The sequence below is a fragment of the Sceloporus occidentalis genome, unplaced genomic scaffold (assembly GCF_023333645.1).
Source record: "Sceloporus occidentalis isolate IW3139 unplaced genomic scaffold, rSceOcc1.0.p SCAF_4, whole genome shotgun sequence".
NCBI classification, from domain to species: domain Eukaryota; kingdom Metazoa; phylum Chordata; class Lepidosauria; order Squamata; family Phrynosomatidae; genus Sceloporus; species Sceloporus occidentalis.
This window is the reverse complement of record NW_028316984.1, coordinates 134,606,401-134,619,353: the sequence shown is the minus strand read 5'-3', so window position 1 is coordinate 134,619,353 and position 12,953 is coordinate 134,606,401. Positions and strand designations below refer to the sequence as shown.

The 12,953-nt window shown below is 45.0% G+C and overlaps 1 protein-coding gene across 8 annotated transcripts in view; it reads left to right on the top strand.

Annotated features, from left to right (window-relative positions):
• CKAP5 (cytoskeleton associated protein 5) overlaps positions 1-12,953 on the top strand; it is a 105,492-nt gene that overhangs the window by 39,367 nt on the left and 53,172 nt on the right. For all 8 annotated transcript variants that reach the window (XM_089521568.1, XM_089521563.1, XM_089521564.1 and 5 more), the window contains exons 8-14: positions 190-303; positions 796-900; positions 2,356-2,445; positions 2,532-2,696; positions 4,271-4,399; positions 4,916-5,098; positions 6,017-6,130. In XM_089521568.1, the coding sequence (XP_089377694.1) occupies positions 190-303; positions 796-900; positions 2,356-2,445; positions 2,532-2,696; positions 4,271-4,399; positions 4,916-5,098; positions 6,017-6,130 (900 nt within the window). The remainder of the gene's footprint in view (positions 1-189; positions 304-795; positions 901-2,355; positions 2,446-2,531; positions 2,697-4,270; positions 4,400-4,915; positions 5,099-6,016; positions 6,131-12,953) is intronic.

Sequence of the window (12,953 nt, the reverse complement as noted above, 5' to 3'; positions counted from 1 at the left end):
AGACAGAAGACAAGAAAAGGAGGTGCTCGGCTGCACTCCAATAAAAAAACTTTGCAAAATAGAGGTTCTTTGTTGAGGTTTTGCTAATTTAGGTATACTTCTATGTACCTATATGTGTGAAGCCAGCTGTCTGATGGTATTAGAATGTATAAGACTAAAGCATATATAATTTTTGTGTTTGCATTTTAGGAGGCAAAAAAATGGCAAGAGAGGAAAGAAGCTTTGGAAGCAGTAGAAATGCTGATTAAAAATCCCAAACTGGAAGCTGGAGACTATGCAGACTTGGTGAAAGCCCTTAAGAAGGCAAGGATCTCTGTATCCCTCAAATGGATCTTTTGCATCCAAACATAGGCTTCTACTATTATTATACTTAAAAGGTGGAGTGCAGTTATGATGATCAAAGGAATACTGGAGCTTTGAGACTAACTAAAAGAAAGAAGCTCGTGTCATGAGCTTTTGTAGACTTTAACCTACTTCCTTAGAGGCATATGGAAGTAGGCTCAAGTCTATGAAAGCTCGTGCTACCTGCTTTTAAAGGTGTTACAAGCTCCTTGATTTTCCAGACTAACACAGCTATGTCTTTGAATTCTAGTCGCAGACTTGCGTTGATAATGAGAGAGAGGTCTTGCATAGAAACGGAATTGAAGATTAGCTAACAAGTATTTGTGCCTTTTATACATGTCGATAGAGTTAAATCTGCCAGCTCAGAGTTCACGTATACCAAAATGCAAGTATGTGGGAATGCTATTTATATAATAATAATACTTATTTATTTATACCCCACTGTCTTCTTAGGTTGTTGGAAAGGATACCAATGTGATGTTGGTTGCTTTAGCTGCCAAATGCCTTGCGGGACTGGCTACTGGACTCAGGAAGAAATTTGGACAGTATGCTGGTCACGTAAGTTATATTTTACTCACCTGTAGACTTATACAGTTAATAGAACTGCTATTTTAAGTTTAGACTGCTAATGCACTGCTGCTTGCCTATGAAAATCATAGAATCATAGAGTTGGAAGAGACCGCAAGGGCCATCCAGTCCAACCCCCTGCCATGCAGAAAATCCAAATCAAAGCATCCCCAACAGATGGCCAGCCAGCCTCTGTTTAAAGACCTCCAAGGAGGGAGATTCCATGACACTCCAAAGGAGTGTGTTCCACTATCGGACAGCCCTTATTGTCAGAAAGTTCTTCCTAATGTTGAGGTGGAATCTCTTTTGCTGTAGCATACATCCATTGTTCCGGGTCCTAGTCTCTGCAGCAGCGGAAAACAAGCTTGCTCCCTCCTCAATATGACATCCCTTCAAATATTTAAACAGGGCTATCATATCACCTCTTAACCTTCTCTTTGGGGAAGCTACAGGAAAAGAATTTCACCTCAACATTAGGAGGAATTTCCTGACAGTAAGGGCTGTTCGACAGTGGAACACACTCCCTCGGAGTGTAGTGGAGTCTCCTTCTTTGGAGGTCTTTAAGCAGAGGCTGGCTGGCCATCTGTCGGGTATGCTTTGACTGAGATTTCCTGCATGGCAGGGGGTTAGACTGGATGGCCCTTGTGGTCTCTTCCAACTCTATGATTCTATGATTCTGTCCCTTGTAGTGTGGTGGAGTCTCCTTCTTTGGCAGTTTTTAGAGGCTGGATGGCCATCTGTCGGGGATGCTTTGATTAAGATTTCCTGCATGGCAGGGGGTTGGACTGGATGGCCCTTTTGGGTTCTTCCACCTCTATGGCCCGTTACAGATGGGCATAAAAGTACGTCCTGGGGACTTACTAGGGTTAGAAAGGGGCGTCACTTTGTGATGCCCCTAACCCTAGTACGGCAGCACCCGTTCCACATGGGGGCCACCATTACGATGTCACAAACGTGCCGCCTCCAAACGAGGTGGCGCGTACGTGACATCGTCACGCCATGCAAGGGTGCCTAGAGCGCCCTTTCCACAGCACGAGAAGGAGCTCCGAAACGGAGCTCCTTCTGAGGCTTGCGTCTCTGGTGCAGCCTTTAGACAGCTGCGCCAGGGACGCAAGGGAGAAAGGGGCCGAGCGGCCCCTTTCTCCTCCCCCCTGCCGCCATTGGGTGTCCTTGGGACATGAAGCCCCAAGGACACCCCTTTCCAGGCCACAGGGAAGCGGCCTTTTGCTGCTTCCCCACGGCCTGGAAAGTGGCGGATTGGGGCCTCGGAGGCTGCCGTTGTGGCAGCCGAGGCCCCGATACAGCAGGGAAAGGGCCGCTTACAGGCCGCCCCAAACGGGCGGTCTGTAACACGCCTTTGATTCTACGATTCTACGATTCTATATAAGGTAGAGAACAGAATGGAATTAAAATTCCTAGCTTTAACACTTGGATAACATTTTATAGGTTGTCCCAACTATCCTAGAGAAGTTCAAGGAGAAAAAGCCGCAGGTGGTGCAAGCCTTGCAAGAAGCCATTGATGCCATCTTCCTTACAGTAAGTGCATGGTGATGAATGTTTTAAACAAGACTATGAAGGCCTTTCTTTAACTAAAACTATATTCCTTTATTCAACCATTTCAGACTACATTACAAAACCTCAGTGAGGATATATTGGCTGTGATGGATAACAAAAATCCAACCATCAAGCAGCAGACATCCCTCTTCATTGCAAGAAGCTTTAGTCACTGCACTCCTTCTACCCTTCCCAAGGCACTTCTCAAACCTTTCTGTGCTGCTCTTCTCAAGGTAAAAGAAAATGTGTTGCTGAGGTCTATTTTGGACTGGAGGCAGCATGATATAACTATTCTGTAGTAATTCAACAAAAAATAAAACCTATACAAGAATTTTGTTTCAGTCTGGTAGAGGAATTGGCACTTTTCTAAATCTAGAGGCAGAAGAAAGAAGATGAGGTGGTAGAGGAATTGTGCTTTCATGCCCACAGGATGAACAGCCTAAGTAGCTTGGCTGAGGACCTCCATTGTAATTACCACAGTTGCCCTTTGTGTCTTTGGTTTAGCTTGAAAGTGGTTTAACAAAGTGGATTTTAGAGGTAAGACTGATTATAGATCAGTTTCTTTAGGAGTATGTGAAAAAGTAGAAGTGTGTATGCAAGAAGCAGGTTACTACTTTGCTTCTGCTGAAAAGGACATGTTACAATACTGGCTATAGAACACCAGTACCTGCAGTCACAACAAACAAAAAATCAAAAGCATTCCTTCTTTCTCCTGTACCTACAGTCTCAACAAACAAAAAGTCAAAAGCATTCCTTCTTTCTCTTTCACTGAGTGAGGTTATCCAGGAGTACACTTATTTTTTAGACTGGTCTCATGGAATGACTTGTCTTCCATTTGAGGGACCTTTCCTGCTTTAACTTCCAATCTTATCTGCTTCAGCACTTTCACAGAGCTCAGTTTCAGGCTTCTATGCCATTCTGGAGACCAGATACATTGTGTATTTTTTTCATAGTTTATCATGGCCCTTTAGAAACTAATGGTTGAGGGGACGGGACACTTAATGTTCTAATAGTTGTAAATTTAGTTCAGAAGCTTAAAGGGGGAAGAATCTAACCATTTGGCATAATTCATCATTATTGTTATGTCACCTGTGTTTTGTTTGCATTGGCTCACTGTGTTGTGTTTACAAAGAATCTTAACAGTTTAGGCAAATGGTAAGAACCAAAATGATTAAATATAGGCCCAAGACAGACAGGCATAAAGGGGTGTGGCTGTGGCGATTTTAGCATTAGGGACTGTGCACTAACCGCACAGTCCCTAACCCTAAAATGTGTCAGCGGCTGCATCATGGCGGTGCCCCATCCACACGGGCACTGCCATGATGATGTCATGCACGCGCTGCGTCCAGATGGTGCGGCGTGGGTGTGACGTCTCTGCGCTACCCCAGGCCGCTTATGGCGGCCTGGCTGCACCGCGGAAAGGAGCTCCAAAACGGAGCTCCTTTTTGGGAGCTGATAATTTCCACGGCAACCACACAGCCACGGGAATGATCCTGAGGATATCCGCCCCTTTCTCCTCATGGTTCCCGGGATGTCTCGGGACATGAAGCCCCATGGACACCCCTTTTCCAATCCACAGAGAAGCGGCATTTTGCTGCTTCTCTGTGGCCTGGAAAAACTCTGAATTGGGGCCAGTGAGGCTACCCTGGCCCCAATCCAGTGGGAAAAGGGGCGGGGCCATCTGTACTGTGCCATAATTTCCATTTTAGTACAGTTCTGAGTGCTTGAATGCTTTAGAAAAGAACCTTTTATGCTTAGTGTGAACTAGAAATGTATCTAGATGAATATTTGTTATGTTTGGCTGCAGCATATTAATGATTCAGCTCCTGAAGTTAGAGATGCAGCCTTTGAAGCCTTGGGTACAGCCTTGAAGGTGGCAGGTGAGAAAGCTGTGAATCCTTTCCTGACAGATGTGGACAAACTGAAACTTGACCGGGTAAGTTGCATTTGACAGTGAACTTTCAGACCATTACAGAATTGAAATACAACAGCATTGGGGATGGGCTTAGAATGGGTTAGACCAGTGATTTTCAAATGGTGGGGCTGGAACCCTGGGAGGAGGACATGAAAAATTTGAGAACCTCCCTCTGGGGTTAGATGTTTAGACAGCATTGTTTTGGGATTCTGGAGCTTCCATCAGCAGTTTTATGAACCTTGTATAAGCTTAGTTTCTATAACATACTATTGTAAGTAAGCATATGTATTGAATACATTTGTCTTAGTCTTTGATTAGTTAATGTTTTTGTATATAGGATTCCTAGTTTTGTGTCTTTTAAGAGATTGTGTGTGATAATTTAAAAGAAATAGAGCAATCCAGTGACAACAGAAGAAGGTGAAGCACTGTGACCTTGTTATTTTTGCTCTAATACAAATGGTTAAAGCTTGAGGGTGAAATGAATTGTATACTGACAATTTCTTGTAATGCCTTTGATCTCTTAATTCTGTCTGCTAGATAAAAGAGTGTGCTGAAAAAGTAGAGCTGGCTGGTGGTGGTAAAGTTGGTGGAGGAGCTGATAGAAAAGAGAACAAGCCTGTTGCTGGGAAGGCTCCAGTTCTTTCAGGGGCTGCAGGGGACAAAGATACAAAAGAAAATTTAGCCAAATCTGGTCCATTGAAAAAGGCACCTGCTGCTAAGGTATGAAAAATTAATCAGTTCAAAATAGGGGTCTTCCTCTGTTAATATAAAGAATAGATCACATGTTCATGCATTTATTCTGCTTAAGAGCTTAAAAAGGTTGTATGATAAATATGTAAAATATATCAACAGTTAAAACAAAGTGAAATACACAATATGCACTTGTGTGGGTGGATTTACAGTGTGCCCACGTCATATGCGGCTTTCTGCATACACTGAAAGTTGCGCAGGGAGAAGGGGTGGTGCTTCCCATAGAGATGAATGGGGTGTGTGCCCATGGTGCACGCGCACCGCCACGTGCACAAGCCCCATTCATTTAAATGGGGCTCGAGCATAGGCGGTATTTGTTTTACACGGGGGAGTCCAGAACATATCCCCTCCCCCCCGTGTAAAGAAAGGGCGAACTGTATATTTGAAGCCAAGCAGAGTAAACTCCCAATAGTGCTCAAAGGCCTACTCCAGCAAAGATTTCTGACGGTATTAGAAAAACCTTTTTTTTTTTTTTTTGATTGAGTAGACTTGGGACAGTCAGAAATTTGTAATAATGTATATCAGTGCATACAGTATTTTTGTTTAATGCTGTGATTATAAAAAAATGCAAATTATGAGTTGCAGTCTGTCTGCATTCTTAAAAACTAGAATAGACTGAATGGAGAGAAATCACCCAGAAGAGGGTAGGCTGTAGGTGACTCTTCTACATGATTTTATCTCCAGCAGCCTGAGAGTTTCTTGAGAATCCAGAAACCCTGTTGAATAAATTGGTCCGAGGAGGAATGGGAATGGTCAAATATTGGATGGTGGAAGGATCTTTTTGTGATGCTTCACTCTCTTCCACTAACATTTCTCTTAGAAATTGATTTCTAGAAAATGTGTATTGACTTTTACTAGATTTAAAGAGTTTATTCTCTTCCCTGTTAGGCTGGTGGCCCATCCAAAAAGGGTAAACAAATCGCAGCTGGAGGGGCAGGAATTGCTGGAACAAAAGGCAAGAAAGGAGCTGAAGTAAAGGAGATATTTGAACCAGAGCTCTCAGTACGTATGTCATCACATGTTGGAGTCCAATGCAAAAACTTGTGTTTCAAAGTACATCTTTTGCTTAGTTCTCATCAGGCATGCATTTATGCTAGTGTGGAGATTGAGAACTATTTCATTTTGCTGTAAGTGGTATTTCCAAAGAGCAAGACAGAAAATTAGCATGGTCAACATTTCTTCTTGAACAAATGTTATATTTCTAAGCAGCCTTAGGTTGCCTTTAAAGAGCAAGTCAACTTGATTATGACACCTCAGTTTTAAGTGTGCCTAAGAAGGGTGCCAGGATGTAGATGGATCAAAGAAGAGTAGAGAATGGTAAGTGTGTGTTTTCTTTCAGATTGCACTGAAGTGTTACATATCTTGTTCGAACATTGCAAGTGAAGTAACAGAAAATGTGAGAACCCAAAGTTAAAAAGTAGTCTTACAAATTGTTTCTCTATTTTGAATGTTAAATACATAGTTCTTCTTCGTGGTCTCTACGAATCACACAAATGGGTTTATTCTGCGCCTGCATAGCAATGCTCGGAAACTTCTAGAATCTCTGGGCAAACGTTAGTTTGCAACTTTTTGGCAGTAGCTCCGCCCACCCAATATATAGCCCCTAACAGTCCCGCTCTTCTCCAGTTCCTTCATTCTGCTGTGCTTAGCAGCTTGAGGAACTTCACTAGCTTGGTTTACCTTGCTATCGGCCTTTTTTGTGAAAATCTCTGGACTTCTGACCAAGGAATCGTTCTTGACCACTCTCACGGACTATCCTACGGACCTTGTTATCAATCTACGGCTTGACCACAGTATTTTGACTACCCCTCTGACCATGGCCTCCTTCAAAAGATGTGCCAAATGTGGGGTTAAGATCCCAATTTCAGACGGACACGATAAATACGTCCTTTGCTTGGGGGAGACACATATCCCTAGGGATTGCCCCCCCTCCCTGTAAGGCCATGACCACTCAGGCCTTGAAAACTCAGAATCAGAAGTTAAAGGTTTCCCTTTGTGAAAAAGTCCGCTAACCTTCTTCAGCCTCTACTTCGGCTCCTCTCTCAGAGCCTTCCATGAGGCTGTCCACTTCGGTGGCCCCAAAGGAAAAATCCCTAAGATCAGGGAAGGATCTGCCTGGAGACGCTGCAAAGTCCTCCAAGAGGAAACATGGAGACAAAAAAAATCCTCCAAGTCCTCCCTCTCCAATCAAGACACTAAAAGAGCTAGATCTGCCTCCCCTGTGGCAAAATCCCGTCGTAAGGGCCCTTCCAGCACTGTCTTGGCGCCCCCGCCAGACTCAAGGCCCACGGCCACTCCGACTGTGGTGTCGGCGTCCATTCCGATTCCCTTGAAACCAAGAGTACTTCTGTCAAGCCATCTGACTTTGAAGGATGACGATCTGCAGATTGTCAACCTTGACCAGAGCTCCAAATCGCAAGGAGAGATTCCGGATTCTGATCCCCCATCCCTGCTCAAAGGGTTAGGTCTTGGTCCTGTTCTCCTCCATGTAGAGACCGGGCCGCACTCAGGACAGAAGCCGACGAGGCCCAAGCTCATGACCAACCCGACTGTGATCTTTTCGACCTCTACCCTGATCTGGTCTATGATCATCAAACCAGACAATATTTCTTGCCCGTGGATGCCACACACTTCCGCCGCAACCTGCCTGGTCTGACCAGAGTGATGCCCTCGTCTCAAACTCATAGGGATATTGTTGGCCCTTCTTATACACGGATTTTTTATACACAGATTCAAGCATACACAGTTTGAAAATGTTTAAAAAAGTATAAATTTCAAATATCAAACCTTGATTTCCCATTTTTTATAAGGGATGCCATTTTGCTATGTCATTATATTTAATGGGACTTGAGCATACATGGATTTTGTTATACATGGGGGATCTTGGAATCAAACCCCGCGTATAACAAGGGTCCACTGGAGACTCTCAACAGAGGCGTCTGACCCCTTCAAGGGACATCTTGCCTCAGTTTGAAGGCTCCTCGGACTGACGCCTCATGCGGTCTCGTTCTCGGTCCCGGTCACACTCTCCTACACCTAATTTTGATGAGGACGGATCTGCATCTCCTCAGAGATTTGGCGAGCCTGATGCTCCTTCTCCCACAGATGATGTCAGGTCATTCTCCGACAGAATCATCCGGATGGCATCCGCTGTAGGCCTAGAGGTCTCCCAGACCGATGAAGATGCGCTCGATCCCATAGAACAAATAATCTATGGCTGTGCTCCAGCCCCTCCATCTCTAGCCTATCTTCCATCACAGGAAAAGATTGTTAAGAGATCTTGGAACACTCCTGCCATGATTGCATCCACGTCACATAAGATAGAGAACCTCTGTAGGGTGACACTGTTTGGGCCAGCTTGGCTTTTTCAACATCCAAAGCCTAACCCAGCCATTGTGGAAGGGTCACAGACAACCTTCGCTTCCCCTTCATCTTCTTCCCCGGCTGACAAGGAGAGCAAGAAGATAGATGGTTTGGCCAAAAAGTTTTATGCCTCTGCAGTCTTCGACATGAAAATTGCCAACTATGCTGCATGCATGGGGGCCTATATTCAGCTCTTGATGGAAAAGTGGGACCCGACCATCAATGAGCTTCCTGATGACAAGAAGAGGCTTGTTGCTGCCCTTTGCAATGAAGCTCACCTGGTTGGGGGACAGCAGATAATCTCAGCTAGACATTCTACTGATTGTTCCTCCATGATTTTGTCAGGATCCATTGCCCTCAGACGCTATGCTTGGCTTCGCTTCTCTGGCCTCACTCCACAGGCCAGATTGGCCATAGAGGATATGCCCTTCGACAACTCTGGGTTGTTCAGCCAAGAGATTGATGAAAGGCCCTTGCCATATTAAATCTTTCCTCATGCTTCCAAGGCAGTAAGAGAAACAAAGAGAAGGAAAAGGACTGGAGTGGCTGTAGTGAAGAAGTTGCAGAGCAACAGCAAACACATCCTACTGGAGTGATAGGCAGGACAAGACTGACCTTCTAGGGTTAGCTCCACCTACGTGGGGTCACCAGAAGGTCTTTCTTTTTTACTTCCTGCCTATTGGTGTGAGTGGAAGGAGCATAACCCAAACTACAGGATGTGAGGATCTTATCTACTGGTAATGGACATATCACAGGTAAGAGCCAATGTCCCTATTTCCGCTACAGAATGAAAACAGCAACAAAGAAGCATGGCATGTCCTCATCCTCGACATGGTCACCGCGTCAGAGATATGGGTCCCAATGCCCTTGGTACCCTCCAAACCAACATTGACTGTACCAAGAACATGAGCATCAATACCAAGCTCAGGACAGACTTCCTCAGCATCATACATCCCAGTCTCCTTCTGCCTTCTCTGATCGCCGACAACTTTCTCAGCCTAGATATCAACAAGGCTAAAAGAAGAAGGATACTCAAGGCAAGAAAAGATACTGAAGTGTTCCCGCACACTCAGTCACCATCTTCGGAGATAGGTTAAAGCCATACTTTGACACTTGGGCTTCTATCACCTCTGACTCTTGGGTCTTAGACATTGTTCGTAGGGGTTATGCCCTCGAGTTCGAAGAGCTCCCACCCATCAGAGCTGTTCTCTCCACCCTCAGACACCCTTCTTGACTAAGTGTACACACTCTTGACAAAAGGCGCCATTGAACCTGTAGACCTGTCAAGGGCTCAATACTGCTTCTTTTCCAAATATTTCACTGTCCCCAAAAGGGACTCTGGACTTAGATCAATTTTGGACTTACATCAATTAAACACCTTTATTGTTAATCGCCATTTTAGAATGGTAACCCTTGCCTCCAATTTGCCACTCTTACAGAAAGATTCCTGGTTTGTGACTCTGGATTTGAAAGATGCCTACTTTCACATTATGATCTGGGAAAACCATTGCAGGTTCCTCACCTTTGCCATTGGGACCAAGATGTTCCAATACAGAGTCCTGCCGTTCGGTCTCTCCACAGTTCCGAGAGTCTTCACAAAATGCATGGCACTGGTAGTTTCCTACCTCCACCAACAGGGAATCACAGTCTTTCCCTCCTTGGATGACTGGCTTTTCACGGCTCCATCCCAAGATACATTGCTTCAGAACGTACACTTTGCTCTGTCCTTCCTGGACTCCCTTGGTCTCAAAGTCAACTTGGACAAATCAAATCTGAACCCCTCCAGGCAGGTCAGATTCATTGGGACAATCCTCAACTCCGAGACTTCCATGGCATACCTGCCACAAGACAGGTTCCAGTCCCTTCCCTCAGTGGTCCAAGCATATCTTCCTCGAAGACACATACAGGCCCATCTGATCCAGATAGCCATGGGACATCTGGCCTCAACCACCCTTGTCACCCCTTGGGCGAGGCTCTGTTTGAGACCATTCCAATCCTGGTTTCTCTCTGTGTTCGATCCCGTGTGGGACTCCCCCTCCAAGATGCTGACCATTCCAAGACAAGTTCAAAGACAGTGTGTACACCAGGATGCCTTTCTTCTTGCCCACAGCCAGACATCACTCTCACGACGGATGCCTCTCTTCAAGGCTGGGGGGCCCACACCTTGAACTTCACCATAAAAGACAGATGGACAGTACCAGAAAGCCGCCTTCACATCAACGCATTGGAGATGTTGGCGGTGGAGAAAGCACTCAGAGCCTTCCAATCACTCCTCTCTGACAAAGTAGTACTTTTGCTGACGGACAATACCACCATCATGAACTACCTCAATAAACAAGGTGGCACGAAATCTCAGACCCTGCTCGACATTACTCTCAGAATCTGGGACTCATGCATCAACCACAACATTCTTCTCCAGTGCATACACCTGTCGGGAGAAGAAAATGATCTGGCAGACCAGCTCAGCAGGTCTTCCAATCCGTGCCACGAATGGTGTCTCCATCCGGACGTGGTCGTCCTTCTTTTTCAACTATGGGGACAGTCGATGATCGATCTTTTTGCCTCACCACGCAACACACACTGTCCTAGGTTTTGCTCTCGGACCCATGCTCTGTGTTTGTTAGGAGATGCTTTCCAGCTCAAGTGGACAGAGGGACTGCTGTATGCCTTCCCTCCTTTTCCTCTCATCACGAAGGTATTGGCAAAGATGTCATCAGAACACTCTGACATGATCCTGATCACTCCGTTGTGGCCGAGGCAGTCCTGGTTCGCCCTTCTGCTGCACCTCTCCCAAGGGACTTACCTCCGACTGGAGTTCCATCCTGACCTGTCCCTGCACAATGGTCTTGTTCTTTATCCTGATATGGAGACCCATTGGTAGCATGGAGGATGTCGCTTTGACATCTTTACCGAACAACATTAAAGATGTTCTCTTGGCGTCCCAGAAGCCTTCAACACAGAAGTCTTACTGTTACAAATGGGACAACTTTCTTGCCTTTCTACACGACAGAAACATCCTTCCATCCCAAGCATTGGTCCAGACAATCTTGGAATTCCTAATGTCCCCAGCAGACACAGGACTCTGTTTGACTTCTATCAAATGCTACCTCTCGGCCATCTGCTGTCTGGTCCCAGCTGTTGACTTTCATCAAGCACTACAGGCTGGACACCAGGGCCAGACAAGATGCAGCCTTTGGGAGGGCAGTGTTGCTTTCTGGTTTGCGTTGACTTATAGTCTATTTGCATGTTTGACAAATGACAATGATAAGTGCACTTGATATGCACATCTTTATTTTGGTTAATAAATTCTACTGTTTCAATTTGACAACCTGTGTCATGACACTCCCTCCTCCACTGATCTAAGCTTGTCAGTCTAAACCCATTTGTGTGATTAGCAGAGACCATGAAGAAGTTCAGGTTGCTCACCTGTAACGGTGTTTCTTCAAGTGGTCATCTGCGAATTCACACAAACCTGCCCATCCTTCCCCTCAGTGTCCTGCTCACTTTTCTAGCCTTACTGTCGCACCTTGCGCGGCTCATTTGGAACTGGAGAAGAGCAGGACTGTTAGGGGCTATATATTGGGTAGGCGGAGCTACCGCCAAAAAGTTGCAAAAGGTTGCAAACTAACTTTTGCCCAGAGATTCTAGAACAGTGGTTCCCAACCTTCCTAATGCCACGACCCTTTAATACAGTTCCTCATGTTGTGGTGACCCAAACCCATGAAATAATTTTCATTGCTACTTCATAACTGTAATTAAATAAGTGTTTTCCAATGGTCTTAGGCGACCCCCATGGAAGGGTCATTCGACCCCCAAAAGGGTCCCAACCCACAGGTTGGGAACCACTGTTCTAGAAGTTTCCGAGCATTGCTGCGCAGGCGCAGAATAAACCCATTTGTGTGAATTCACAGATGACCACTCGAAGAAACATTGTTACAGGTGAGCAACCTGTACTTATTAATAGCCATAATAAAAGGGAAAGTGTGAGACATTTTACAGCAGGTTTCTAAGGTCTAAAGGTAAAATATCCCTTAACTTTTAAGAAATGCATTGTGAGTGTTCCTGCAGTATAGTGTTAATTTCACAGATGGCATGGAAGTCTTGTTAATCAAGGTACCTTCTCTGTGCATTTCTCAAAACATGATACACAGTGCCTAAATAGCCCCATCAAAATATACTTGGAATACAAGAGTAGGATATCAGGGTGGCATAGTAAGGCACTGTTAACCTTTCTGGATAACAGCCAGATTCATGGTTAACTATTAAGTGGAAGTCAACTACAGATCTCTTAGCATAATGGATGAAAGGCTGTAGATCATAACTTCAAAGGGAGGACTAAGTAAATATGGGAAAAGTGGCAACATCTCAAAACATTGATCCCTTTTTAAAAAAATATAAAATATAAATGTATGTATTCAATAGGTGGGCAATTGTTCCAGGCACAGGGGCTAATTTTCTCCCC